Raw genomic sequence first — 25517 nt, 5'->3', positions numbered from 1 at the left:
GTTTTAACCACCATACAGTAAAAGGAATTTAAAATGATTTGGGAGAAATGTAACTTTGAGACAGAGGAGTCACGAAGCAATACGATCAGTAAAATTTAACTGAGCTCTACAACAGGATTGTAGCCTCTGTCTTTTAAGACTCCGCTGTTCCGTTCATAACCCGAATAATAAATTTAGTAATAAAGTTTAATGACACAAAAGTTAGACCTAAAAGCAGTGCAAAGTCCTAAGATCACCTTTGCACCTTTGAGACATTCCTCCACTATCAATGTAGGTCAGAAAGCAAAGAACCATTTTATTATTTCACGTGTGTTCTTGCCAATGTGGAAACCCTTCAGAAGCATGTTCACTACGTCGTAGAACTGGTTGTCATAAGCTAGCTTGTAATACACATCGATATCATCACAATAGGTCAACAGCTTCTTCAGGTTTTTTAGAGCCGGTTCATTGCCTGCCCGCTGCTTGAACCTGAAAGAGATGGTCATACTGTTAACAGATGTCCTCACCCCCTCTGCTTCCATCCTACGGCCAGCCTCTCCATTAGTTCAACCTAGTGCCGAAAGAATGAGATCTACCCCCTTTCAGTACGTACTCTGAAGGACTTGAAGACATGAAGCCAGTATCCCAATGATACAGAAAACCTGATTTGGGAGAAGTCTCCCCACTGGAGAATTGGGCTTCAAATGGTTCACTTGGTTGCAGAGGACTTACTCCTGGGCCATTTCCTCAAAGGTGCTCGCCTTGAGCAGGCCACGCTGCTTGCACTCCTCCAGGTAGCTGAAGTCCTCCTTTACAATCACTTGCTGATACAGGACTTCAGCCCAGTCCGGAACGAAGTCATAGGCCTCAGCCACGACTGCCGCCTAGCGAGAGATTGGGAGTGGAGAGGGAAGAGATTCCAGTTGGAGCAGGAGCAGGAGCATGCTAGGAGCTGCACGCTGCCCCCTGCCAACAAAAGGACTCTGCCCCCTAAGGCTCTCTGTCCATCGTCCTGAGATCCTGACTGCATGTCACATTCACAGCATGAAAAGTAGCCAGGCTCTCAGAAAGAACAAGGAAAGTGTCTGGGCCCACAACAGGACCGAGCTCCAATCAAGCTCTTGCAAGGAAAAATACTCAAGATCCAACAATAGCTGTAAGCTGTTCCCGATGGTGAAAGCTCTCCTGTCCTCTTCGTCACCGGGTAGAACCTGGGCAGGGACATGGCACATTCCAGCAGGCTCTTCTGGCTCAGGTTGATCAGCTTGGTTTTGGGGTTGGTGTTCAGGAAGTGGAGCTGCAGCGTAATGAGCTTTGTCAGCCTCTTGCAGCGCAAGGACTGACGCACACAGAAGTCCTCAAAGAGGAAGGATGACGAGAAAGGAGTCAGGTAAGCAAGGAGGAAGCAGCTGCAGTCACTGCACCTAACTGCAACAGGACAGCCTTGGTTTGGGTCCAGGCTACCTGCGGGGTCACCTTCACCTGTACAATCCACCTCGCACACTCAGGTTCTCTGGGAAGAATTTCCATCAGCGAGCCAAAATTAGGCTGACATGTATTACCCAGAGGACCTCTTCTGCTTCTCCCAGACTGTGGCATGGCCTGCCGGAGGAGATTCGTCAACTTAACAGTCTTTTAGCATTTAAGAAAGCTATAAAGACGGATCTCAGGCATATCCAGTGGAGTCTTAGGATGTTTTTAGGATGTTTTAACAGTGTATACTATGTCTTTAATCAGTATTTTATACTTACTGTTGTTCCCCACCTTGATCCAAACGGAGAGGCAGGTAAGAAATAAAATTATCATTATTCCCAACCTGTTGCGCTCCAGATCTTTGGACTAACTGTCACCAGCCCCAGCCAGCATGGGCAATGGTCAGAAATGGTCAGTGGGAGCTGTAGTCCAAACCATCTGGACAGCACCAGGTTGGGAAGGCTGCAACAGGGCAACTGGATACATACCGGACACCAGGTTTGGATTTGCATGGGCAGAGCAGACTGTGATTTGGAGCTGCAAATAGGAGGGTTTTTCCCCACCACCAAAGGTGCAGCATGCGAAGCCGAAAGTAACAACGAGGGCCTGAGCTAGTTCTCCCCTTCAGACACAATGGGAGTTCTTCTGCAAATCCTGGATGGAGGGTCACTGACCTTCACTAATGCTAATGCTTTACCGATAGGAATAGTTCTCTGGCGTAGTGGTCTACCATTGCTTGGCTCCGACGGGCCAATTCTACTGTTACTTTCTACTGTTAGTTTTACCCTACCCTGTGCCTGCTTACCCTACCCTGTACCTGTTTGCATTCTCTTCCCCTCCTTATTGTTTTACTATGATTTTATTAGATTGTAAGCCTATGCGGCAGGGTCTTGCTATTTACTGTTTTACTCTGTACAGCACCATGTACATTGATGGTGCTATATAAATAAATAAATAAATAATAAAAATAATAATTATAATAATAATAATGGGTGAGCCCAGGGTGGCTGTGTGCAAAAGGACTAGGCAGAGCGTAAAGCATGAGCGTATGCCCAGAGGTTCTCGCACCTCTTCGCATCCTGTGTGGGTAGAAAGGCAGCCACAAGAGTCAGTGTTTATGCTCCAGGTCTCCACGCCTTTGCTTGATGCACCTACTCAGGCACACTGGATTTTCTAGAGTCTAAGTGCTAAGCATATACTTAAAGTGGCAGCAAGGCGGAGCTCCTTCGTAACAGAACGTGCCACACCTGAAGAAGCTCTTGATGAAAGCCCTAACCCTCTTTATCGACGCTGCTGAGAGCTATTCCAAGGTAAAATGGAACACTGAATGGGGCTGGATGAAGGTTTAAAATGGTGATGGGAGCCTGTAGCCCTCAGCTCCCATCAGCCCCAGCCAGCATGGTAATAGATGCTGGGAGTGGTAGTCCAACAGGTTTCAATTGAAAGGTGAGCTGTGAAGTGTTTGCTCCATGTGTTCTGTGGTGTGATAGTTCTTGCATCAGGTACGTGAAAAGGGCTGTGTTCTGAAGGCACTCCTCTGGAAAGGAGAGAGCAGGGTGATTGTATGACCACGGTGGGCAGCGATGCCGCCTGCTCTGTGTCAGGGGACCTACTCTGTGTCAGGGGACACACGCTCCCCCACCCCCACCCACACGGCACCTCCTCCTCCTCCACCTGAGATCGAACACCTCAGACATCCCACCGTTTCCAGGTCCGGGTGGCTCCCGCCCGGGGCTCCCCGGGACGAGCGGCAATTTACCCCAAGGCTGGGATTCAATGAGCTTCAGCTGGACCTTGGCTGCCGCCTCGTGGTTCTCCCCAATCTCCCGGCACATGCTGAAGCAGAGGGCGATCATGTTGTGCTTCTCGCTGTCTCCTGGGCGGCAGCGCTTGATGTAGTCCAGCAGCGCTGTCTTGAGGGTCCCGCTCTGCCAAAGAGGGAGGGGCGGAGAGTGAAGGCAGCGCGTGGCTTGGGACCTGGCCAGCGCCAATCCTCAGGGCAAGTGAGCTCTGGCGCTGAGCAGAGCCCTCCAACAGCAACGCCAGGCCTCACAGTCGCTTGTGAAGGAGCGTAAAGGTGGCAAGAAAAACCTGCCCTTAAGACGGGGGTGGGGCAACTTGTGGTCCTCCAGCAGATATCCAGGTCTCCAAGTCCTGCTGTCCCTCATCACTGGCTCTGCTGGCTAAGGCGGAGGGAGGGGAACTGTAGGCCAAATACACCTGGAGGGCCAGGGGTTGCCCACCCCTTCCTTCAAGGGTGAGGGCATGGGCAAGTGACGGAGAGTTCGGTAGCACAGGGCAACATGTCGTGGGAATGCAGGGACTGGGGCGGTTATTTTGGAAGAGGGAAACAAGCAGAACAAAGGCACTGGAGGTTCTACAATTTGGAACTCTTGGACTGGGAAGGGTGGATTCTGTTGTTTGTACCCACTGGGTGCAACTTCTTTCTCATTAGCACCTCAAAGTGGTGCTTCTCATGCAGCAAGTCAAAGATGTAGGTCATCTCGTTGTACCTGCCGATGCCAGTGAGAAGTCGAACCTTTGGGGAGAGAAAAGAGCTTGAGCTTCAGAACCCACAAAACGTCACCCCACACGTCGCCGTTGGAGCAGTGCTGTGTCATGACAGCCCCACTCTTCCACTTGGGACAGAGTCCCTGCCTGTGGAATGCCACTGACCAGCCACTTCCCCCATTTCAGTGGGGTTCCAGACACTATGGACACCTCCCAGCTGCAGGCAAGAACTCCCCAGCTGAGAGACTGAGCAACGGAAGAAACGAACGCAAGGCCAGGAGGAAGCAATGGCTGCTCTCTCACCAGACCAGTGGAGAGCCACTCGCTTCCACACACAAGGCCCGACTCCTGGCACTGCTTCTCACGAGAGACACTGCAGGACGCTTGCTGGCGTAAGTCAACGTGCAGCACAACAGAACAAGACCTGTGTCGGAGCACAGGCCACCCTGCACAGGCGCGGGCAGGCGAGCGTCTGCCTTGCCACGGCCTTCCCTGCTCAGTGAGGGAGACAGCGGAGCTCCGGGAATCAGTGGGAGCCACAACAGCCTGCCGCTCTAAAAGCCCAAAGACCAGGGGGAGGAAGGGGCACCGCAGCCGCTCAACATCCTCCACGGGGTGCTTTTGGGGCTGCCGCCACCGCCGCCGTCTCTACCTCCCACAAGGCCGTATTCTCCGCTGGGTGCTAAGTGTTCGTCCGTGAGCGTTCGGGCAGCTTGGAGAACGCGAATAATCCCTTCCATATGACACGTGAGGCTGAAGCAATTATGGGCGAGGATCAGGAGCTCTGTAGCTAAGGGAGGGAGGAATGGGGGCTCCCATCAGTAAGCATTTTGCTTAAAACAGAGTTCTTGTGGCCCAAAAGCCAAAGAGCGGGATTTAAGTCCCTGCCTTGTTACTGTCTGCTGAATGGGACCCCCAGCAGCCAACCTCTCAGCTGTGGGAGACCCAGAGACCCAGTTCCCAGGCTTGAGTCATGAAGGTCAGAGATGGAGACCACCGCTTTCCCCTTCTGGGAATGTTCGCACAGTCTCAAAGGGCTCAAGCGGTAAACCTGCACTGCTCCCTAGACACACGTGCAGCATGGGGAACTGCAGCAGCATGTGAACCGAGGCCTCCACGAATGCAGCTCCTGGCATCGCATTTCCCAGATGTCCACCACGCAAAGAGAGCAAAAGGACAGGACACGAGGTCGCTCCTACAGCACAGTCGTATCTATGTGTACTCGGACATGACGTCCCAGGGACTGCGACGAGATCTGTGGCCAAGTGCGCATGTTTGGGGTAGCTGTCTTAGTCACAAGACCCAAGTCCTCAGAAGCGTGACATTACTGGACGTCCAGAGATAAACACTTACTGCAGGCAAGCTCCCCGTGAGGGACAGATGGAATTTTATCCAATAGCTTCACGCCAACCAGGGTGGGGTCCTGGCACAGTTTGGCCAACTGCAGGAACGCCTCGCTCTCCTCTGCTGGATTTAAGACTTGCTTTTCCCCTGTACAGACAGCAGGCCCAGAATGACATTGTGATATGTGGATGTATATACCTTTAAGAGGCCTGTAGCTGCTAGTCTCCAGGTCCTCATCGAAGGCCGGGGCTGGAGCCCCTGTTTCTGTCAGTTGGTGTTGTGGGCCTTGCTGAGGGAGTTTGGTGTCACTGTTCTAAGAAGTTTTAGTAATAAAAGAATCCAGCAATGAAAAGACTCTGATGTTATTGCCTGGTAGTCTAGGGGCAACTGGCAGGCTGAGCAGGCAAGCTCACCCGTATGGTCCCTATGCCTGAGGGATACTACATGGTGTCAGAAGTGGGATCCACATGAATATGATGCACACCTGGGAAACGACCCAGGCCTTCAAAAACATCAGAATAGTGTTTGAGGAGACCCTCCATCTTGGTTGGAGAATGTACTGCTAATACGTGCACACGTCTGATCAAGTCAAGGGCTACACAGGCTGACCGACCCAGAAGTGGTGGATCTCCAGTTTCTGTGACATAGAAGGTTAGATTTCGATTCTTCAGACCATTTTTGCAAGGAGCTATAATGGTACCTCTTGGTTTGACCTTTGCTCCACCAAAGGCAATTAGTGTCACATTTGTCATTGCTGTATGCACTTTATCCTGCAAGCACTCTGCAATATCTTTTGGAATTGTGTTAGCATCAGATCCAGAATCTAACTTGAAAACAACTGGAAGTCCTGCCACAACTACTGTGCTATACCAGGCTTCTGGGCTTCCCATGAGCCTAGCTTGATGGCATGTAGTTATTACTCCCATGAATAAGGCATTTACATCTTTGGTGAGACTGGAAGGCTCAGATTGTGTCCTACACATTTTAGCAAAGTGATTCCTTCCTGCACACCTATTGCAGGTCTCTCCAAAAGCTGGACACTGCCTGGGCCTGTGAACATAACCGCATCTACTGCAGGAATTGCCCCTTGCCGCTGTAGGTTTAACTGTTGCAAAGGTCTGCTTTGGGGCCCTTTTACTTTCTTGGTAGCTTATGGTCCTTCCGCTTTTATGTTGGATGGCTAAGATGTTTGTTTCTGAGGTCATTGCTGTTGCCTGAGCCCTGATAAGAGCCTTTGCTCTACAGATGGTAATAGCTTGCTCTAGAGTCAACTTAGGGTCTTCTAGAAGCTTTTCTTTAAGCTTGCTGTCTGAGATGCTGAAAACAATTTTGTCTCTAAGCATCAGGTCTGTGGAGGCCCCAAATTCACAGTGCTGAGATTTTTCTCTAAGGGCTGTAACAAAACAGTCTATGCCTGCGTCCTCATTATAAGGAAGCTGCCAGAACTGGTACCGTTCAAAAACAGGGTTTCTCCTGGGCTCACAATAAGTTTTGAATGCAGCAAGGGCTTCTTCTAGTGTCTGACTTTCAGGATCTGCATAGATATTAGGAATGGTGTTGTAAATTTCTAAAGCCTTTTCTCCTATGCAGCGCAGCATTACAGCAATTTTGTAGTCTTCTGACTCTTTCTCCGCTTTTGTAACTGTAAGGTATAGTTGTAGTCTCTGTTCCCATTTCCTCCAATTTTCTCCTAAGTTCCCAATAAAGCTTAGCTCAGAAGGAGGTTTAAAATGCTCCATGTTTTATTCCAATCTGGCGGCGGGCACTAAAACCCCTCTTCAAGTGGATTTCTGAAGGGGAGATCCCACTTCTGACACCATGTAGTATCCCTCAGGCATAGGGACCCTACGGGTGAGCTTGCCTGCTCAGCCTGCCACGTGCCTTTAGACTACCAGACAATAACTTCAGAGTCTTTTCCTTGCTGGATTCCTTTATTACTAAAACCTCCTAGAACAGTGACACTCCACAACCCTGTAGCAAGGCCCACACCACCAAGTGGCTGAAACAGAGGCCCGCCCAGGCCTTCGATGAGGACCTGGAGACTAGCAGCTACAGGCCTCTTAAAGGTATCTACATCCACATATCACACTTCCCACCCCCTCCAAAGCGTCCCAGCTAGACGGGCAAACAAGCCGATCTCATGAAAGGGCAGAGCGGGAGGAGAGGGAGGCGGAGATTGCTCCCGCCATGCCTCTGGCTCTCCATGGGATACTTGTGAGCTTCCACATATATAGTGCTTACATAGCGCTGGATCTCCCAACTCCCAGTCCAACACTTTAGCCACTACACCACACTGGCTCTCACTGAGTTAAAAGCTGGGGTGAGACATCCTCCAACCAAAATAGGAATAAACCAAACAATTATTTAAAAATCTGTTTAAATAGATGTATATATTATTGTTCTTATTCTTATTGGCAAGTTACGTTACCCTGCCTCAAACTATGTAAATATATTGTTTTTAAATCCTAACCAATCACATCAGTATACAAATGCATGTCATATCACAAATTTAAACAAAATACTTATAGCCACTTACTATATTTCAAAAGTATATCTATGTATTGGTGGCATGTACCATATACATTAGTAATAATCAAAATAAAGTACATTGATATAATGAAAACAATTATACAGCATTTGTAATGGTTATTCTATGTTTTTATGTTCTATATAGTGTGTCCTAAGGAAGCATTCCTGGCAAAACAGGTTATGTGTACTGGACTCCTGTTTATTGAATTACCACATGCTGTATAATTGCTTTCATCATATGAATGTCATGCCGTATAATTTGGTAATTAAATTACCAACACATCTCAAGATGCTAGAAAATTGCTTTTATTTTTTAAGAATGTTCAACACATTTTGGCCCAGATTTTTTTGATTTTTTTTTGGGGGGTGGGGTGGGGTGGGGTGGGGTGTCTTCTCTCAGAGAATTCTTTAAAATTGTCTTCAGAGAACTCTGGAAAAATCTGAAAGATATGTCTTGTACATTCAGCAAATAAAGTATGAGACCTATCTTCTAGAATCCCCCAAAGAAAGCCCCAAAGAAAATCTGGGCTGAAATGCATTGAATAGTCTCCAGAATGAAAGCAATTTTTCTAGCATCCTGAGATGTGTCCTCTTCTTGTGCATCGCTAAGCAAAGACATTTTTGTTTCCCCGGCTTGATAATGTATTACTGGTTGTTTTTAATAAATTGTTTGTTTTACTTGTATTTTACCTTGTTTTTGTGAAGCATCCTGGAAGCTCTGCTATAGAAAGAATCTATCTTCTTCAGCTGCCAAAACAGGGCCTCTTTAGCTAAATGCCTTTTAAAACAGTTTGTGGTTTTGCACCTTTTCAGAAAGCAGTGGTAGAAAAACAACACCGGATTTCCGTGGGGAGGCTGTTCTGCAGTCTGGGGGCCAAGATGCAAAAGGCGCTGCTCCTCCGTGCTTTGGAGCTCCTATCAGGGGCAGAGTTCCAGACCGGAACACGCTCTCCCAGGGGTGGGGTGGCCGCCGCTGTGCCAGGACTCTGTCTCTTTATCCCCGGCTGGCTCAGCTGATCGCTCACCTCTTCCCTTTTCAAAATACAGGGAAGTGAAATGATCGCCCTCTCATTCACGCAGATGCTCCCTGGCAAGCCACCTGTCAGGCCTGCGGCTTTCCTCTGCAAATCTGACCAGGCCCCATGCTGGGCAAAATCCCTTTTTATTATTATTTATTTATTTATTTATTTATTTATTTATTTATTTATTTATATAGCACCATCAATGTACATGGTGCTGTACATGTACCCATGTGCATTCCCATGGAGAAATCCCTGCTGTGCCTCACAGGGCGGCCTTGCTGATGGCCAGCAGTCGGAAAGGGAGCCACGGCCAGGCCAGGCCGGGGGTTGTGCCCTTTCCTGGGCTTTCTCGTTCCTTGCCCCCTGCCCTGTCCCAGCCCAGTGTGTCTGCTGTCACAATCTTGGCCTCCTCTCTCTGTTTTCTTAGGCTTGCATCCTGGTGGCTGACTTTCCTTTTGTGTAGCAGGTAAGGCTGGATTGGGGGCTCTGTCGTTTATATACACAGGAAAGCAGGTTGGAGGGAAAGTTGCCCCTGGCCGGGCCAGTGTGGGAGATAAACCAGGAGTTGCTGGCATCATCTGAGACTAACTGCAGGGGTGCCCACCTTTCCCCTGAACAGTGTCCCTCGACGACGACTCCTTCAGTTCCCCCTGCAGCCGTGGCATGTTACGCACCCAAGCTATGAGAAGAGGCACTCCACCCATGCCTAGAGGTATGCTTCTCTTTACACTTGCGCCTCGTGTTCCAAGTTAAACTGGACTTCAAAACAAGTACTACTGGCTCTGGCACGGCTTGTCCCCACGGAGCGCTCCTTGATGGCTCTGCAGCCTCCTGGAGGGAGGCCTCGGGTGGGACGCTGCAGAGCACGGCGGCTCCAGGCCCCGTGTTGTTCCAGGCGTCCATGTAGGGCCGGGGCGAGGCTGCAGGTGGGCTGCGGATGACCCCAGGCCAACCCCAGAGAAGGCAGGGCAACAATTCCAAAGGATCCAGACAGAAGCCCAGCGCTGCCGAGAGCAGAGGCAGCTGAGAGCAGTGTTGTCGCCTCCTCCTCCGTGACCCCTTCCCCCCAAGCTCAGCCCCACAGGAGGTCTCTGCAGAGTGGCTGACAGACAGAACACAGCTTCCCCTTGGGACGTCCAGCCAGGGCCAGGAAGGGGGACGTGTGTGGCAGAAGTAGCCACCCTGGCAGTGATCCTGCCGCCCGCTGCCTTGCCTTTCGCCTGCCAGGATCAGCGGTTTCTCATCCTCAAGTTACAGGCTGCCATGTGTGGGGGCAGGGCGTAGATTTGATTCACCCCCCCCCAAATCTTCCTGCTCCCCCCTCTAATTTCTCCCGGTTTGGGTATGAAAGCGTTCACTCCAAGGCCCCTCCTTACAGCCCCATGAATACTATAGTCATCCTGGGGGCAGCAGGGGCAGCCGCCCTCCTATTTTAGCAGCAGCAGCAGCAGCCTGTCCCCCCTCTGCCCCATGCAAACCAGAGTTGCAGCCCCCTCGGTACACTGGGGGTGGGATGGCACGGAGCCGTCCCCCCACCCTAGCTGACAGGAGTTGCTGTTGCAGGGCTCTGAAGGCAGGCGGGCTGTGCGAGTCGGTGCTTTTCGGGCTCCCGCTGGTCGTCAGGCCCACAAGCTGCTGGCAGCTGAACTGGGATGAACTGGAGGCCAACCAGCAGTGTTTCCAAGCCCTCTGCCACTGCCTGGTGGTGAGTCGGGGGGGGGGGGAGGAGAGCCTGCAGCAGGCCACCGGAGCAGAGCGGCTTTAGGGCACCTGGCGCTGCAAGGGGGCAGCCCCACAGCAATCGCACTGGGGCCCTGCAGCACAGAGCGAGCCATCCGCAAGACCGGGCTGCTCCCTCGGGGCTGGGGGGTGGGGTGGCCCTTGCCGCGGATGCCCGTCCTCATGGGCTGAGCCGCCCTGGCCCCAGCTCTGTGAGGAAGGCTGGTGCTGAGCCGCCCTGGCCCTGCCTTCCCAAAGCACTCTGCCCGCTCCAGGCAGGACAATCCCACCCTCGGCCTGGTTGGGGGAACCAGGCAGGGCCTTAGCACACCAGGACGGCTCCGGCAGGGGGCACCACAGGCCCAAGTCACCCAGCGCGGTCTCCCTCTTTCAGAAACGGGAGTTGCTGCTTCTCACCCAGTATGAGCCCCACGGAGGGGGGGGGCAGGTGGCCCCAGCTGGGGCTCCTGGGCCACCACCTACCAGGTCCTCCTGCCCTCGGGCTCCGGCTCGCTGCTGCTCCGCTCCGTGGCAGCCCGAGAGCTCCTCCTGCCGTGCAGCGTCCCTCTGCCTCCTGCTGACCCTGCAGCCGCCACTCTCAGCGAAATGGAGGCAAGTGGAAGACAGCCAAAGGCCAGCTGCACGCCCTGGCCCAGGCCAGGCCAGGCCATTGGGCCCCGGTGGCTTAAAGGCCAGCCTGCTCTCTCCAACAAGGAGACGCCTCAAGAGAACAGGGCCAGGCCTGCAGGGCTCCTCTCCAGTCCCCTGCTGGAGCCTCCCTCTCCCAGGACACCTTGGCCTGGAATGGATGGGCAACTCCAGGCCCCCAGACGTCTCGGCTTGCAACCCCCAGCAGCCTCGGTGAGGAATGATGGGAGTGGTTGGCTGAGACGCCTGGAAGGCTGCACGTGCCCATCACAAGGGGCAGCAGTGTAACGTGAGGGCGGGTTTAAACCTCGAGTCACGTGAGGCCGCGTTGAAAGCCATAAATGCCCTGGAGCTGGATTGGGGCTCCAAGACCCGCTTAGTCCAACGGTGTGTCCCCAGCATGTCCAGCCGGGTGCCCCTGCCAGAAGCCCTTCTCCATGCAGGACGTGAGCACAGGGCTCCTGCGTGTCCCCCCCCCCGTCCTCCATGCACTTGGCTTCCCCCCACCCCCACGCCTTGGTGGACGATGTGCTGTGCGTTGCCGGACTCCCCTCTGTCTCCTGCAATCAGCCCAGGTTGCAGGATGAGGCTCGCTCGCTCGCCCTCCCCTGCACGGCAAGCAGCGCTCCTCTGAAGCCCAGGGTGGGGGTGGGGGTGCAGTTTGTGCTTACAGAGAGGAGACGGAGAGCTCTCAGGGTGGGACAAAAATCACCCCCCCTTGCTTGCTCTCTAGGGCATCCTTGACAGTTTGGATGTGGAAATGGCCTACAACCCCCTGAGTGCCACAACTCACCTCTACCGAGCCCTGAGGAGCAGCCTGATCCGACCAGTTGCCTCCCGGCCTCAGCGGCCGGCAGAACGGCCCTCGCCTCGCCAGGTACGGGAGCCTCGAAGCAGCCCAGCAGCAGCCACGGGACAGAGGCCGCTTTGGGGAGGGAAGAGCGGGGGGGGGGGGGAAGCAGCTCTGTGGGACCGGCTGCCAGTGCGAATGGCGACCTCCGGGCTGGGGCAGGGTGAATGGCCCCTGCAACGCTTCCCCCAGGGTAACGGCATCTTTTTCTGCCCACAGCAAGGCAGCCGTTCGCACCCAAGCAAGGCCCGGGCCACCGTGGCCCCCCTCCGCATGGCTCTCCCCACGGCTAGGCTCGGGGCCCCTCTTTTCTCCAGCGAGGAGGATGAGTTCCTGGAATCCACGTAGTAGCCCCCTGGGTCCGTATGAGTCATTGAACCCCCCCCCGAGGGCACCGAGTGCTGGGCCCAAAGCCAAAGCCCCCCACCTACTTGGAGGCAAGAGGAGCTCGAGGTACAGGAAGGCCCTCCTCACTACTCCCCAGCCTCAGAGGGGCTCAGCCCTGTTCAAAGGCGCAACCCCCCCAATTCCTTGGACAGAGCTCCTCCTCTCCCTCTCCCCCACCCAAAAGCTCCCCAGCAGTGGAGGACTGCCTCTCCCAGGAGGTCCCTTCATGCCAGCCAGCACCCCCCACCCGTTCCCAGCCCCTTTCCTCCCCTGCCCCACAGCTGCATTCCAAGAGAAACATGCCTCTGTCCTTCTGCAGGGAGCCCCAACACTCGCGGGGGCAAGGACCAGGCTGGCATCGGGCTCCAAGAGGAAGAAGGAGCCGTGGCCGAAAGCTTTTCCCTCTGATCGAACCAGCCGTCTTCCACCTTTCGGCAACTCAGAGCAATGCCCCCCCCCACCTGGTGTGGCAATTCCACTACACTTTGGGCTTCCTCCTGTCAGCCGTTGGCCTCTTCCGGCCTCTGTTCAGCCCCGCCCCACCTCCTGCGTCAATAAACCTCTTTTGGCAGCTCTGAGCCCGACTGAGACCCGGCCTCCTTCTGCTCTTCCCCATTCCAGGCCCTTCTGCACCCTCCACCCCCCCACTGTTGCATCTCTCAAGCCCCCCTCCCCCATGCTGTAGAAGGGGGAAGCAGTTCTGGACCAGCCCCCACGTCCTCTTGCAGCAGCCCACAGAGGAGGAAGTAGCACATCAATGGGGGGGGGGGCACGGCTGTAGTTCTGCACGCCCTCGCCTGCACCTCCAGCTCAAGCTCAATTACATCTGCATGCTGCCCTGAGATCCCAATAGCGTAATAGATAACACAACTTAGTCTGGGGGGAGCGGGGGCTGGGCCTCATCATGCTCGGGACCAGCAGAAGGAAACCCTGTGGGCAGGAGCCCCTCGCTCGCTCCCCCTGAGGCCAGGCAGAGCCCTGGCTGCCAGCACTGGTGGTGGGGCCTCCCCTGGCTAGACCGGCCCTGTCCGCCGCGGAGCTTGGCTTTTAAGGAGTGCTTTGAAGTACAGGCTGGCTAGAAGACCCTCCTCCTCCTCTTCTTTCTCCGCCACCACCTTCCTGGCCAGGCCCTGCTCGGCCCAGCTGCCTCTCCCTCGGGCCACTTCCATGCCCAGGGGAGAGGGTGGCCAGCCAGACACTCAAGAGAAGCTGCCCTCTGCTTGGAAGGGGAAATGGCTCAGACCCAGGCTGAGGAGGCTCAGGGCTGAGCACAGGTAAGAGCTGTGGCAGCCCCACTTCAGCTGCCGCCCCTGTCACAGACGACAGGAGCTTTGCTCCACAAGCCTGTTGCTTTCCCACACTCGGGACCCCAAAGAAACAGGTGGGGCGCAACCAGGGACCGTTTACTCAGCTGGCAGGAAGGGGGGTGTTTTACGAGACTTCAAAAAGCACGGAAGGAAGGAAGGAAGGAAGGAAGGAAGGAAGGAAGGAAGGAGATCTTGCATCAGGATTCTCCAGGGACAACAGCCCGGGGGGTTGGGGGGGGAGGCGCAGCAGGGCTGGAGAAAGGCCGGCCTGGAGCACAGGCCATTGCTGCCAGTCAGTGTGGGGAATACTGGGCTCAATGTACCCAGGGCCGGGTGCAGCCTTAGGCAGCGGACCTTGGTCCCTGTGCTTTGAAAACGCCATGGAAGCAGGGCAGTCCTACTCTTGAATCACGCCCTCCCAGCGCAGACTCTAAAGGCCAGCAGAGTGCTGTACAAGGCGGTGGCGCCAGCCCTCCCTGCGTGCCCCAGGCGGCACAGCCCTGAGCAAACAGGAGCCAGGAGGACTCCCCCCCCCGCCCACCGCATCACATGCAGCTCCACTAGAAAGCAAGGCTTTAATATCAAAATAAACTTCTGTAGAGAAATACCTTCCAAAGGCCATCCTGCCATCTGCAGGGGGCCGATGTGTGTGTGTCATGAAGCCCGGTTGCGCTCGAGCAGCAGTGCAAGCCTGAGCACCGTGCGCTGGCCCAAAGCCGCCCCCCTCCAGTTCCTCAGGACCCCAGAGACCACGAGATCCCCCCCTCGCCTGGGGGGGGGCGGCACGCTCTGGCTCCAGGCTGCCCTCATATTTCGCCCAGGTCTTCATACACAGAGACCGTCCGGCTCTCATCCACAGACTGCTCGTGGCCCGAACGGCTGGCTGGGACCGGGGGCAGCTTCAAGACGCGGCTGTAGATGGGCTCCCGGGGACCCACCGCCTCGCGGCTCTTGTCGTTGTTGTTGTTGCTGCTGCTCTTTCGGGAGCCGTCCTTCGGCCCGTCCCCGTCAGGCGCTGAAGGAGTCCGGGGCACGCTGGTGCCGCCCAGCTGAGGGGACCGCTTGTGGGCCCGGGGGACTTCGGGGCCAGGCAGGGCTTGGGAGCCTTGAGCCCTACCTTCTGGTGGAAGGCCGGCACGGCGTAATCTCCGGCACCAGGCAGGTACGGCACCTCGTAGCCCGCTTGGCTCTCCCGGCCCTGCGTCCGCCAGGCCTCGCAAGGGAGGCGCGCCTCGTCGTAGATGGCGGAGGGAGGCGGGGCCGGCCATGGGGCCCGGCCTTCCGGCTCGTCGTAGATATGGGCTGTGCCGCGTGGTGGCCCCTGGCAGCCGCCGGGCCCCACTTGCTCGTAGAGCAGCCGGGCGCTCTGGGGCCAAGCGTTTGCCTTGCCTGCCCCACCGTCATGCCTGCTGTCCACGGGGTCGGCGTAGAGGGTGTCTGGCTGGGGGCGGGAGCCCTTGACTGCGTCCAGGGGCTCCGAGTAGACGTTGGCCGTGTCCTCGGAGGGCTGCGGGTGGCCAGGCAATCCGGGGAGCGGAGACCGCGGTGGGGTGCTGGGCCACGGTGCCAGAGGCTCATGCAGGCTCTGCCCCTTCGATGGAGGGCTGCCGGCCACCTCCTTCTCCTCCGCAGCGAAGCTGAGCTTGGCAGCGAGCATGGCTCTGGGTGCCCGCCTCTCGGGAGCAGGCCCCTCGCCCTCCAGGCTGAGCAAGTTCGCGATGGTGCTCTGGATCTGGGCCACGCCGGAGGCCTCGGAGTCCAAGGAGCAGCTGCTCTGCCGGTTCTCTTCCACCTGGGCCTTCTGAGCCTGGATTGCAGCCTCCACGATGTGGAAAATCTCATTCCCCTGCTTGGTCTCAAAGGTGAAGTTCCCAGGGCCCGATTCACAGCGCCGGCCGGCTTCAAAGGAGAACATCACCTGCAGGGCAGAAGTCGCACTGAGCTCCCGCCCAGATGGCAGGCAAGAGCTGCTCCCCACCCACCCACCCACCCCTAACAGCGGGGGCGGAACAGACCCACCCCCAGCTTGGGTCTGCCTGGACCTTCCCTGGGTTTGAGGGAAAGCAGGGCTCTTGCTGCTCCTTGCACCAGAAGGGGAACTGCTCCGCTTGCTATTTAGTCCTTCTGCCCGATGTGCTCGAAGGCAGCTGCGCCCTACATGCCCCACCGCTCGCAGGCTGTGAGCCTCCCCTGTGTCCCATGAACCATGGGGCTGGGGCCCTTTCCTCCCCGAGCAGGCCCTGCCCCATCTTTGTAGCTCCCAGGATGGGGGTCTTGGCAGGCAGGCAGAGAGGCTCTCCCCACCCACGTCCTTCTCACGCCATCCTACCACCCCACCACTTCTCTCTCTCTCTCTCTCTCTCACACACACACACACACACACCCTTCTTGCCCCACTGCACCAACCTTGTTCCGGCCGTATCTGCAGACGAGGCGATAGGGCCACGTGAAGAGGGGCAGGTTGGAGTGGGGATCTCCAAGGATGAGGCTGTCCCGAGAGGCCTTCAGCACGTACACCCCTTGCAGCTTGCAACGCTTGGCTGCCTCTGTCTTCTGCACCGTCACCCAGAACTTGCTCACTGTGGCCAAGGGGGAGAGTCAGCGCAGGGGCCTCCCAGAGCCTGCTGTCCCGCCTCCCCGCCATTGCACGCACGTACACCTCTCGCCTCTGGCAGAGCAGGAGGGGACCCGGGGCCCAGCCCAGTGTCCCGCCCCAAGCGCTCCCCCCGCTGCCCGTCCACTCCCAGATCTCCCTGGATCAGGAGCTCCCTCCGCTGCCTGTCCCGAAGTGTGCTTGGGGAGCTTTGGGGCCAGGCTCGGCCAGGCTCAGGCCTCCTGGGTCATCATCGCACGTACACCCCTGCGGGTTCATGAGGGTACCCCGCATTTCCTCGCCAGCTTTTCTGGCCTCGACTAAGGCACTGCCTGGGCCCTCAGGCCCCGCAATGTGCGGCTTCGGTGCTCACCTCCGTTCCACGGACAGCTTCTGCAAAGCCACGCAGTAGGTTTTGGCAAAGTGGACCATGCTGGGATCTGGGCCTGATTCCGTCTTCTGGAAAACTAGGGGAAAGCCGTGGGTCAGGTCACACCGGAGGATTCTCTTGGAGCCTGGAAGCCCTGATCAGCCCAATCCCACGGCTGTTTCCCTTTCCCAGGACAGCTACACCAGTCCATCGGGCTTGCGTGAAGCGGCTGTGGGGCTTGTGAGCCGGCCCCCCCACCCCCTGCAGTTGCCTGAGTCCACCTCTGTCCCAGGGGCCTTCGTGCAGAGACCCCTGGATCTAGGCCAATGGTGTGTCTGCCCATCCTGGCTGCTCGTGAGGCCAGATGGTCTTGTGGCTCTCCTGTGCCCCCCCCCCAACCCACCATTTGCAGGCAGGCTTGGAAATGATCCTGGCTTTGGGGGACAGGGGCCACATCTTGGCCTTCTTGGCCTAACTCCAGTGCTCAGCTTCCTTCCCTCAGAGGAGACCCACCTGATTAAGGAGGGCCCTCGATCCAAGGGGGCCATGAGAGGCTGCAGCAGCTTGAAATACTCTGCGACCTTTGGTGCCTCGTTTAGACATTTTCCTTCCAGCAGCAAAAAGTCTACGTCCAGCTCTCCCGAACAACTCTCTCAGGTTCACACATGGCAGAGCCAGCACCCTACTGGGGTGCCGTTGTGAGAGTTTCTCCTTTCTCACCCCACAGCCCTCAATGGGCAAAAGTGGCGGGCCCCCTCAGGCAGGCAGGCAGGCAGGCAGGCAGGCAACGTGGCATCCCTGCTGGCCACGCCGCTCAAAGGAAGGTGGTTGACCCCTTACCTTCATTCAGGTACAAAATGTCCTCCTGTTCAAGGTGTTCTGATAGCTCAGAGCTGTAATGGTTGAGCGTCTCACCTATACAGGGATGAACCGCTTGAGTAGCATTACAGACTCAAATAATCTGGCAAACAGACAGATTCCCCACCCACCCCCCATCCCACAACACACACACACACAACTTAAGGCAGTGTTTCAAGGGCACAGGTGCCTTTTATGCATTTACCAAATAAACACTGCAACGATGCACATGTGAATGATGCACTTTACAAGGCACTGGTGGGGTGGGGGAGGGAGGCAAGTGGGGAGCAAGTCGGGGCCGGGGCCAGAACACCTGTGTCTCACACAGCATGAATGCAACGCGCCCTTGTATTTCGTAGGAGTGGTGCTCCTCATGATCTGCACAGGCTGACTACGTGATCAGTGACAGCCGTGACTAGTTGCGTGTACATGTTACGAGGGCACTGTGAGCAACAGGATGCAGGCTTGGCATTGTAAGGAGGTTGCCACCAGTGGGTAGGTTGGGTGGTGGGAGCAGAGATCCCTTGGGCAGGGAGCCTTTCGTCCACGTCTTACTGTTGTCAATACTAGACCACACTGAGAATAGTAGGACCAAGCTTGAAAGCAAGGGTGAGGTCCTTGACCCTGTGCAAGTTATAAAGGTCAAAGGCCCCCCAGAGAGACCCAGGGAGAACGAGACGCCCACCAGACACCATGACCCACGCTCTGTGCCCCACGCTTGCCAGGAGGGCAACTGTAAGAGCTCAAGGAGGACCGCTTTGTTGGCTGAGAGGAACAGAACTTTCATATTACTAAAGAATGTGCCAGCCACGATTTCGATTAGGTTTCTAATTGTCCACATTGCATTGTACGCAATAATGTGGTTTGCTTGTTTCATCATCGCAAAGATCCTTGATACCATTTGAGCGGTAAATGCATATTTTGTGGCACCACTTTGTGTTACTTGGCTTGAGAGACATTTCAGGGACCACAACGCCCATATAAATTAATTCCGGAAGCCCAAAACACTCAGCTGGATTCACACATCTATCACTGAGCAGGGTCTTGTCCTTTAAGGCCATTGTGTTCTCTCTCTTGATGTGGGGGTGGGGTGGGGGTCTTCACAGTGCTGCTTTGGCCCTGCTCTGCCACTCAACCCTGTGGTTTCGCTGCTGCAGGGTGGTGGTATGTAACGAGCAATCCAGCGAGCAATCAGCTGTCACCCCAGACGGCTCCTGGGTCCCTGCCGGAGCGAGGTCACACAGTGGAAGGGCCGTGGTGACCTCGCTCTGAAGAAAAAAGCCGGGGTGAGTCCCTAACTTTGCTACTGAGCATTTGCGTCTATTTGCCCCGCAGTGGCTGAGAACTGGCGGCTGCGTCATATGACTGACGCAGCACCGATTCACCAACTCTGCTTCTTAATGGCTGCCCACGTGATCCTGCTTTCCAGCTGAACAGAAGCGGGGTGGGTGGGGGGTGGGATAGCACCAGGGGGAAATGGGCAAGCTCCACAATTCAGATTCGGACGTTGACATTTCACTCCAACCTGAAACATCTCCACTTTGAAATTTGACATCAAAATAGAAATATTTTCGATTTCCAGCACTTATTCGAGGGGCTGTTTCCAGATTAATCAAATTAATCATTGAGTGTGATACAAAACTTAATAAATCATACTGGGGGGAAACCTGCCAACAGCTGCTTCAAAGTCCTGTCGAATAGCAAAGGTTTGCTGCCTATTCATGCATCCCAAAAATATGTAGCGAATATTCAGTATTTGAATGGAGGCTGTAGGGTGGGGTGGGGCTTTCCTAGTGTCCCCTCTGTGGCCCGAGGAGGCCCCCCTCCCACACACAAGCGGCATCCCAGAGGCCGTTCTGCAGAAGGGGCAGAGGGCATTTCCCTTGGCTTACCTGTGAACTGTGCAGCCGCGTGCCTTATCTCTCCCTGGGGGTGATGGAGGTATCCCAAGGCCTGGGATAGGAAGAGGTGGATGTTGCCATGGCTGTTCCTCATCTGCAGAGAAAGAAAAGGCAGGCGTATGTTTCCAATGGACGTTTGATGCCTTGGCCATTTGGGAACAGTTCCTTCTTACAGATGGGGAGATAACTTCTTCTGCATGGCTGGACTGACCTGAGCATCAAGCCAGTCACCCCAATGGAAGCCGAAAGGGGGTTGCGGACACAAGACCGGTGTGCAACTGCCCTGGCGGCGCCCAGCAACGAGGAACTCCACCGGGAGTTACGGGGGCTCAGGAACGTGGACGTCTCAATTTCTCAAGGGGGGGGCGCATGGGGCTAGACTTGTAAAGGGGGGGGCTGAGCCTATTTGTTTACATTTATTTACATATTTCTATTTCTGGAAACCATCCTTCAATCAACAATGGATCCCAGAGTGTTTAAAGCCACATATTGAAATAACAAATACTCAACAAAATACTACATTTTAATTACATTATGGTAGTTTACACACTACCCCACCATCCATTGTCCTAAACCATATACCAGTGTTCTTCAAACGTTTTTCCCCATGACCCAATGCAAGAATATCAGATGCCATCAAGCCATCATTGGATATTAACCAATAAAACAACTTTTATATGATTCCTGAAGCACCAGAGCTTGCCTCTTTTCAGTGCTTTTGTTACATGGTGCTATTTCCCCCTGCATAGTCACACTTGAATTCCCAATGCCAGCAGATCGACGGCGCTTCAATGGGCCCATGACGGACTCACAGCCAGGGTCTGTTCATCCATCCATCCGGAGGCCTGTGAGTGATGGGGACGCCTGCATTGGTTGAACCTGCTTTGGTTCTGGTGTGCTGCTGCTGCTGCTGCTTCCATTGAAGGGCAGGGGTGGGGCAGGCAGCCCTTTTGAGGTTGAGGGCCATGTTCCCTGGCAGACATGTTGCTGCTGCTGCTGCTCAGGGCCAGAGCTGAAAGGGAGGGGATCAACCCATCCCCTCTCTGACCTTCCCTCTCCCCCTCCCTTCTGTGGACTGCCAGGGAAGGGTCAGGCTGCTGCTGCCAGAGGCCTGATTGCAGGCTGAGGTCCAGCGGTTGCCCTCCCCTGTGGCAGGGGATTTAAAAGAGGGGATGGACAGAGGCCGCCCCTTCTAACAAGCATCTCTTAGTCTGAGTCACGATCCAGTGGAGCGCAAGGCACGCCCGTGTCCTTGTTCACGAGCTGGGGCTGCGTGGGGGCACTGCATCCTTTCATGCCAGCCTCATGGGCAAGGGAAAAGAAGGGGGGCCCATGGGACTGGATTCCCTCCTCTCACACCCCAAACTGAGGGTTGGTGGCACTACTGGCCATAGCTGTCAACCTGGTCCATTGAGCCAACAGAAACCCCCAGGCAGCCCCCTTTGGGCCACGGACTTCCTTCAGGACACTCATTGTGGGCTACTCGTGGTTTGCCCATCATTGGCGTGAGTGCCATTAATTTATGGAACCCACTGTCAAATGAGGCATTGGTGGCTCTTAGGTTGGATGACTTTAAAGTATGTGTGTGTGGGGAGGTTCTAGAAATTGGAGGAGGGCCAGGCCCATTGGCAGCTATTAGTCACGATGGCTCATTGGGGCCTGCAGGTCCAGAGGGAGTCGGCTACCCGATGCAAAGGGTACGGGCGGGACCAGAGCAGGGAAGATGGGCCCTTTCCCCTTCCCACTGGGCCACCCCAGTGGACTAGACAGACCCCTTCCTTTGGTCTGATCCCCCTCCAGTGGGTTCATGAAAAACACTGTGACAGTGCTGAGCCAAGTGAGCAGTGCTCTATAATCCGATTCACATTTTTGATATTCATAAATGTGCCGTTTGCTGGATATTAATAAGTGGCCACGTGACCTTATCTATATGGATAATTTGGTATCTTTAAAAACCCTGCCTGCCGGCCCACGCAATCACTGACCAGGTATTTCCAGACTTTCACCAAGCAGCTCCGGAGGTCGTCCCAGGCCAGGCTGCGAAACATCAGCTTCAGGTGACCCCATCCAAGGAAGACGCCACAATGCAAAAGGGCCAGTTTGCATCTCTGCAAGCAAAGGGGAAGTTGGAACGGGTCACCGCGTGAGGTGCACGAGAGCGGCAGCTGCGTCAAGGGGGCAACCCCCAGCCCCGTCTCGGCGACCCTTTGGACCTCACCACCTTCCCGAGTTTGTGTATTAAAAAGGGTTGTCGGAGCCTTGCTGGACTGTCCCTCTCCGGCAGTGGGGCTGGGCCATCCTGTGGGGCAGTGTGTGTCTTCCCAGCCTTTCCTTCGCTCCCCTTAAATACCAGGGCGCTCTTCATCATCTGTCAAGTATGCTGTAGGGTGGATCCCTGCATTGAGCAGGCGGTTGGACTCGATGGCCTTATAGGCCTCTTCTAACTCTACTATAGTATGATATGATTCTATGATACCACTGTGTTAGGGCCTAGTAGCCTGACTCAGTCCTGAGGTGCTCCACAAGAGCCCTGTATTGACTCTTCCTCTGGTCCTCCTCCAGGTGCCTACTCTGAGGGAAGCTTGGAGGCTGGCAACAAGGGAGAGGGCCTTTTCAGTGGTGGCCCCCCCAATTATGGAACATTCTCCCTGATGAGGCTCTCCTGGCATCAACATTGTTAGCTTTTTGGCAAGACTTTTCTCTTCTCCCAGACATATGTTGAGTTTTTTTAGCTGACCCCAGAATAGTTGTTCTAAATAGATACTGTCTGTCCTGGTATGTCATCTGTTTTTATGGTTCTAAAATTTGTGTATCGGTTTTAACGTTCAGTGTTTTAATCTTTGTAAACCACCCAGAGAGCTTCGGCTATGGGGCGGTATATAATAATAATAATAATAATAATAATAATAATAATAATAATAATAATAATTTTAAAAAAATTCCAGGGTTGCTATCTGTGCTTGTTTCGTGCAGGATTCAAGCAAGGGTGGGGTGGGGGGAATCCCACTCCTTGCTCAACCCAGGTGTTTGTTCGGGACAAGAACAGGCTGAAGACTCCAACTGAGCGACATGCATGGAGACAGCTGCTGTGAAAGAACGGGGTGGGGGTGGGGTCCTCTTCCGCTGGAGCAATGCAGCTGCTTGGGGCAGCAGAAGAGCTGCAGCTGGCCTAGGCAGGGAGAGGCCTTCCCCGGCAGGGCTCCCTCTGAGGGCTTAGGGCCAGGGCAACTGTGGCGCCTCTTCCTCCTCCTCTCCCATACCCCTGCCGGGACTCCAAGGTCCTCCTCAGAAGCCTCCACCAGATGGCGGGAGATGGGGAGCTACTAAGGCTAGTGGCCTTTTCAGTGGTGGCTCCCCAGTCCGGGAACGTCCTCAGTTTGGGAGGTGGGAGGCAGAAGCCACCCGAGGTTCGAGCCACGGGGAGCAGTGGCCTGGATCACCACCATGCTGGGAGGCTCAGAAGCCGCCTTTTGCCAAGAGGCAGCCATGGGCCATCCGACTCAGCACCACTGTGGCACGTTGTGGAAACCTCCGTGGTGACTCGGGGCTTTCCTGCTTTGCTTGATTGTTTCTTTATTGTGGTGTTTTGAACCATTTATTATGTTTATATTGCTTTTCTATTGTATTGTGTATGTCTTTTGGTGTAAATCCCTTAGGCCGGGGAAGGCAACGGCAAACCACCCCACTATAAGGCCTGCCAAGAAAACGTCAGCGAAAGCTGGCGTCCCTCCAAGAGTCAGCAATGACTCAGTGCTTGCACGAGAGGTTCCTTTCCTTTTCCTTTATCAGAACTAGAAATAAATGTCGACTGCACTAAAAATGTAAAAATAAAATGTTAAAGTGTGAGCTGGCTTGGATTCCTTGGGAGAGGGAAAAGGCAAGCTATAAATGCCATCAAATCAGTCAGTGCCCTCACCGGCCGCTCTCTGGGGATTGTGTGTGTGTGTGTGTGTGTGTGTGTGTGTGTGTGTGTGTGTGAGAGTCGGTCTTCCTTCCCCAGCTGTCACCGGAGAGGCCTCCAGCAGTTGAACCCGGGCCTTTCCTTGTGCAAAGCAGGGCAGCGCAAGCGGTCCCACCGCCATGCGGAGGGGGGGAGGACATGCGCCACAGCCCCTGAGGAACAGATCAGGCAGACGGCCTCTCCAGAGCACTCACTTCGGGGGACGGCTCAGAGCGAGAGAGTTGTGAGGGGGGGCTCACCCTCCAAGAAGCGTGGCTCGCTGGCCGCACTCCCTCAGGGGCCTTTGCCAGAATGTGTGTGTGTGGGGGGAGGCAGGTGTAGCAGCAGTGCCCGCAGGGGGCCCAGTGATGTCGGGGTGGGTGGGCGTGATCCACCAATCCCCCCCTCCACCGCCTGAGTAGGGGATTCAGCCTGTGCCGTGGAAGTGCTGGCCCTAAAGTAGGTGCTCTAAAAGGGGGCTACGGAACACCCCCGCCATGGGCTGGGGAAATGCGCCTGAGGAGGGGCTTGGCTCTGTCCCGCGTGGGCCTCTAGACTTGCCATGGCAACTGTGCCGTCCCGGTCTTTCAGGTGGAGCAGCAAAGGGAGCAGGCTGTGCACAACTTCCTTCTCCAGGAGGGTCTTGTCAGCTTCTTTCGCTCTCATCACCAGCTGCCCGAACAACGAGATGGCCATTGCACGCACGCCGGCGCTTTCCTGGGGACGACACCCCCCCCCCACAAGCACCTCTGAAATCCACGTGAGGTAAAGCGCACAGGAGCACCGCTGCGGGATGGCCTGGCGCAGGCCCTCCCACGAGCCCTTCGCTGGGACAGGTTCACGCTTGCTGGCCGGGAAGGCTGCTTCCAGGCCATGGCCCAAACGTACCCTCTGCCTGCCGACCTCACCATTTCCGGTCAGGGAAACCCTGCCTGCCCTACAAGACGGTGCTAGGCAGGAGTTCCACACCACTTGCATGGAGCGAGGTGTGCCTGGGCCACGGACCCAGTGCCGGATCGGCCCTTCCCTCCGGAAGCCAGGGCAAGAGCTGTCTTCAGCCGTTCTTGCTGCAGAACAATATTCTTCCGGTGGCCTTGCTGGACCCCTCTGTGTTTCCTAATAGCCCGGAGTTTTGACTGAATTTAGCAGGGGCTTCTGGGTGTAGGAGGGGAAGCAACCCCTCCTCACCTCTGCATGTGACATTTGGCTAATATAGGTCACAGTGCATGGAATTCAGCTTGGTTACTTTGGTGATAGCACACGGCCAGAGAATGAGGGGAAGGCTCTTCTGTGCTTTGGAAGGAACACGGACGAAAGTGTGTGCGTGGGGTGGGGGGCAGGGGGCTCTCTGCTCTCATCCATGATATTGAAAGTCTAGGTGAAGCCCCTGGCAGGCTTGGAGTAAGGGGGAGCCGAGCACACTCTGTTTTTTCATTCTCTGCCAATCCAGGAGCCTCTGCCTAAAACCTAAAGGCATGAACTGCAGCTCCCCACCACCACTTCCCCCACCAACAGCGTTTGAAATGGCGCATGTCAGAGAATCCCACGGACCGTCTAGTCCAGCTCCTGCCGTTGATGCTGAATACCAGTAGCTGCAGCATGCCGCTTGTTCAGGTTCAGAGGAGGGCAACAAAGGTGATGCAGGGACTTCAGGACAGGCTGAAAGAACTGGGGACGTTCAGTCTGGACAAAAGGAGACTGAGGGGAGACGTGTGAGCAGTGTTCAGGCGCATCAAAGCGCGCCACAGGGAAGATGGTCAAGAACTACCTTCCACGGCCACAGAAATTAGGACCCAAAATAACGGGTATAAGATACAGCCGCCTAGATTTTGATTCAATATAAGGGGAAACTTCCTGACAGCAAGATCTGTACAACAGTGGAATAGTCTAACTACGGAGGTGGTGGCTTCTCCATCTCTGCAGGTTTCTAAGAAGAGGCTGGACAGCCGCCTCTCTGGGATGGTTTAAACGGTTTTCCTGCACATTGAAGAGGGTTGGGCTAGATGATCCCTGTGGTGACCTTCCAACCCCACAATTCTGATTCCTCAGCAGGTGGCCATTTCTAACCCCCGGTCTAAAGGCCCTC

General features: G+C 55.2%; 2 protein-coding genes and 1 pseudogene across 2 annotated transcripts in view; all 3 read right to left on the bottom strand.

The window, feature by feature from the left end:
• Window positions 1–543: 543 nt before the first annotated feature.
• On the bottom strand, window positions 544–8813 carry LOC134410338 (spatacsin-like). Its single transcript, XM_063143554.1, has 4 exons — window positions 8527–8813; window positions 3884–3991; window positions 3212–3380; window positions 544–863 (listed from the first exon to the last, which is right to left on the bottom strand). The coding sequence occupies exons 1-4, from the start codon at window positions 8542–8544 to the stop codon at window positions 847–849; spliced, it is 312 nt and encodes a 103-aa protein (XP_062999624.1). The 5' UTR covers window positions 8545–8813; the 3' UTR covers window positions 544–846.
• A 5749-nt stretch (window positions 8814–14562) lies between these two features.
• Window positions 14563–16656, bottom strand: LOC134410258 (docking protein 1-like; annotated as a pseudogene).
• Window positions 16657–16731: 75 nt separating this feature from the next.
• The window catches only part of LOC134410257 (maestro heat-like repeat family member 5), a 90506-nt gene continuing 81720 nt past the window's right edge, over window positions 16732–25517 (bottom strand). The window contains exons 28-32 of the mRNA XM_063143428.1: window positions 23993–24148; window positions 21477–21599; window positions 19483–19585; window positions 17573–17647; window positions 16732–16829 (exon numbers count right to left, since the gene is read on the bottom strand). Of these exons, the coding sequence (XP_062999498.1) occupies window positions 16732–16829; window positions 17573–17647; window positions 19483–19585; window positions 21477–21599; window positions 23993–24148 (555 nt within the window). The remainder of the gene's footprint in view (window positions 16830–17572; window positions 17648–19482; window positions 19586–21476; window positions 21600–23992; window positions 24149–25517) is intronic.

The sequence above is a fragment of the Elgaria multicarinata genome, chromosome 17 (genome assembly GCF_023053635.1).
Source record: "Elgaria multicarinata webbii isolate HBS135686 ecotype San Diego chromosome 17, rElgMul1.1.pri, whole genome shotgun sequence".
In the NCBI taxonomy this organism is placed as follows: Eukaryota; Metazoa; Chordata; class Lepidosauria; order Squamata; family Anguidae; genus Elgaria; species Elgaria multicarinata.
Note: the sequence above shows the minus strand (reverse complement) of the source record. Positions and strands in the feature narration are given on the sequence as shown.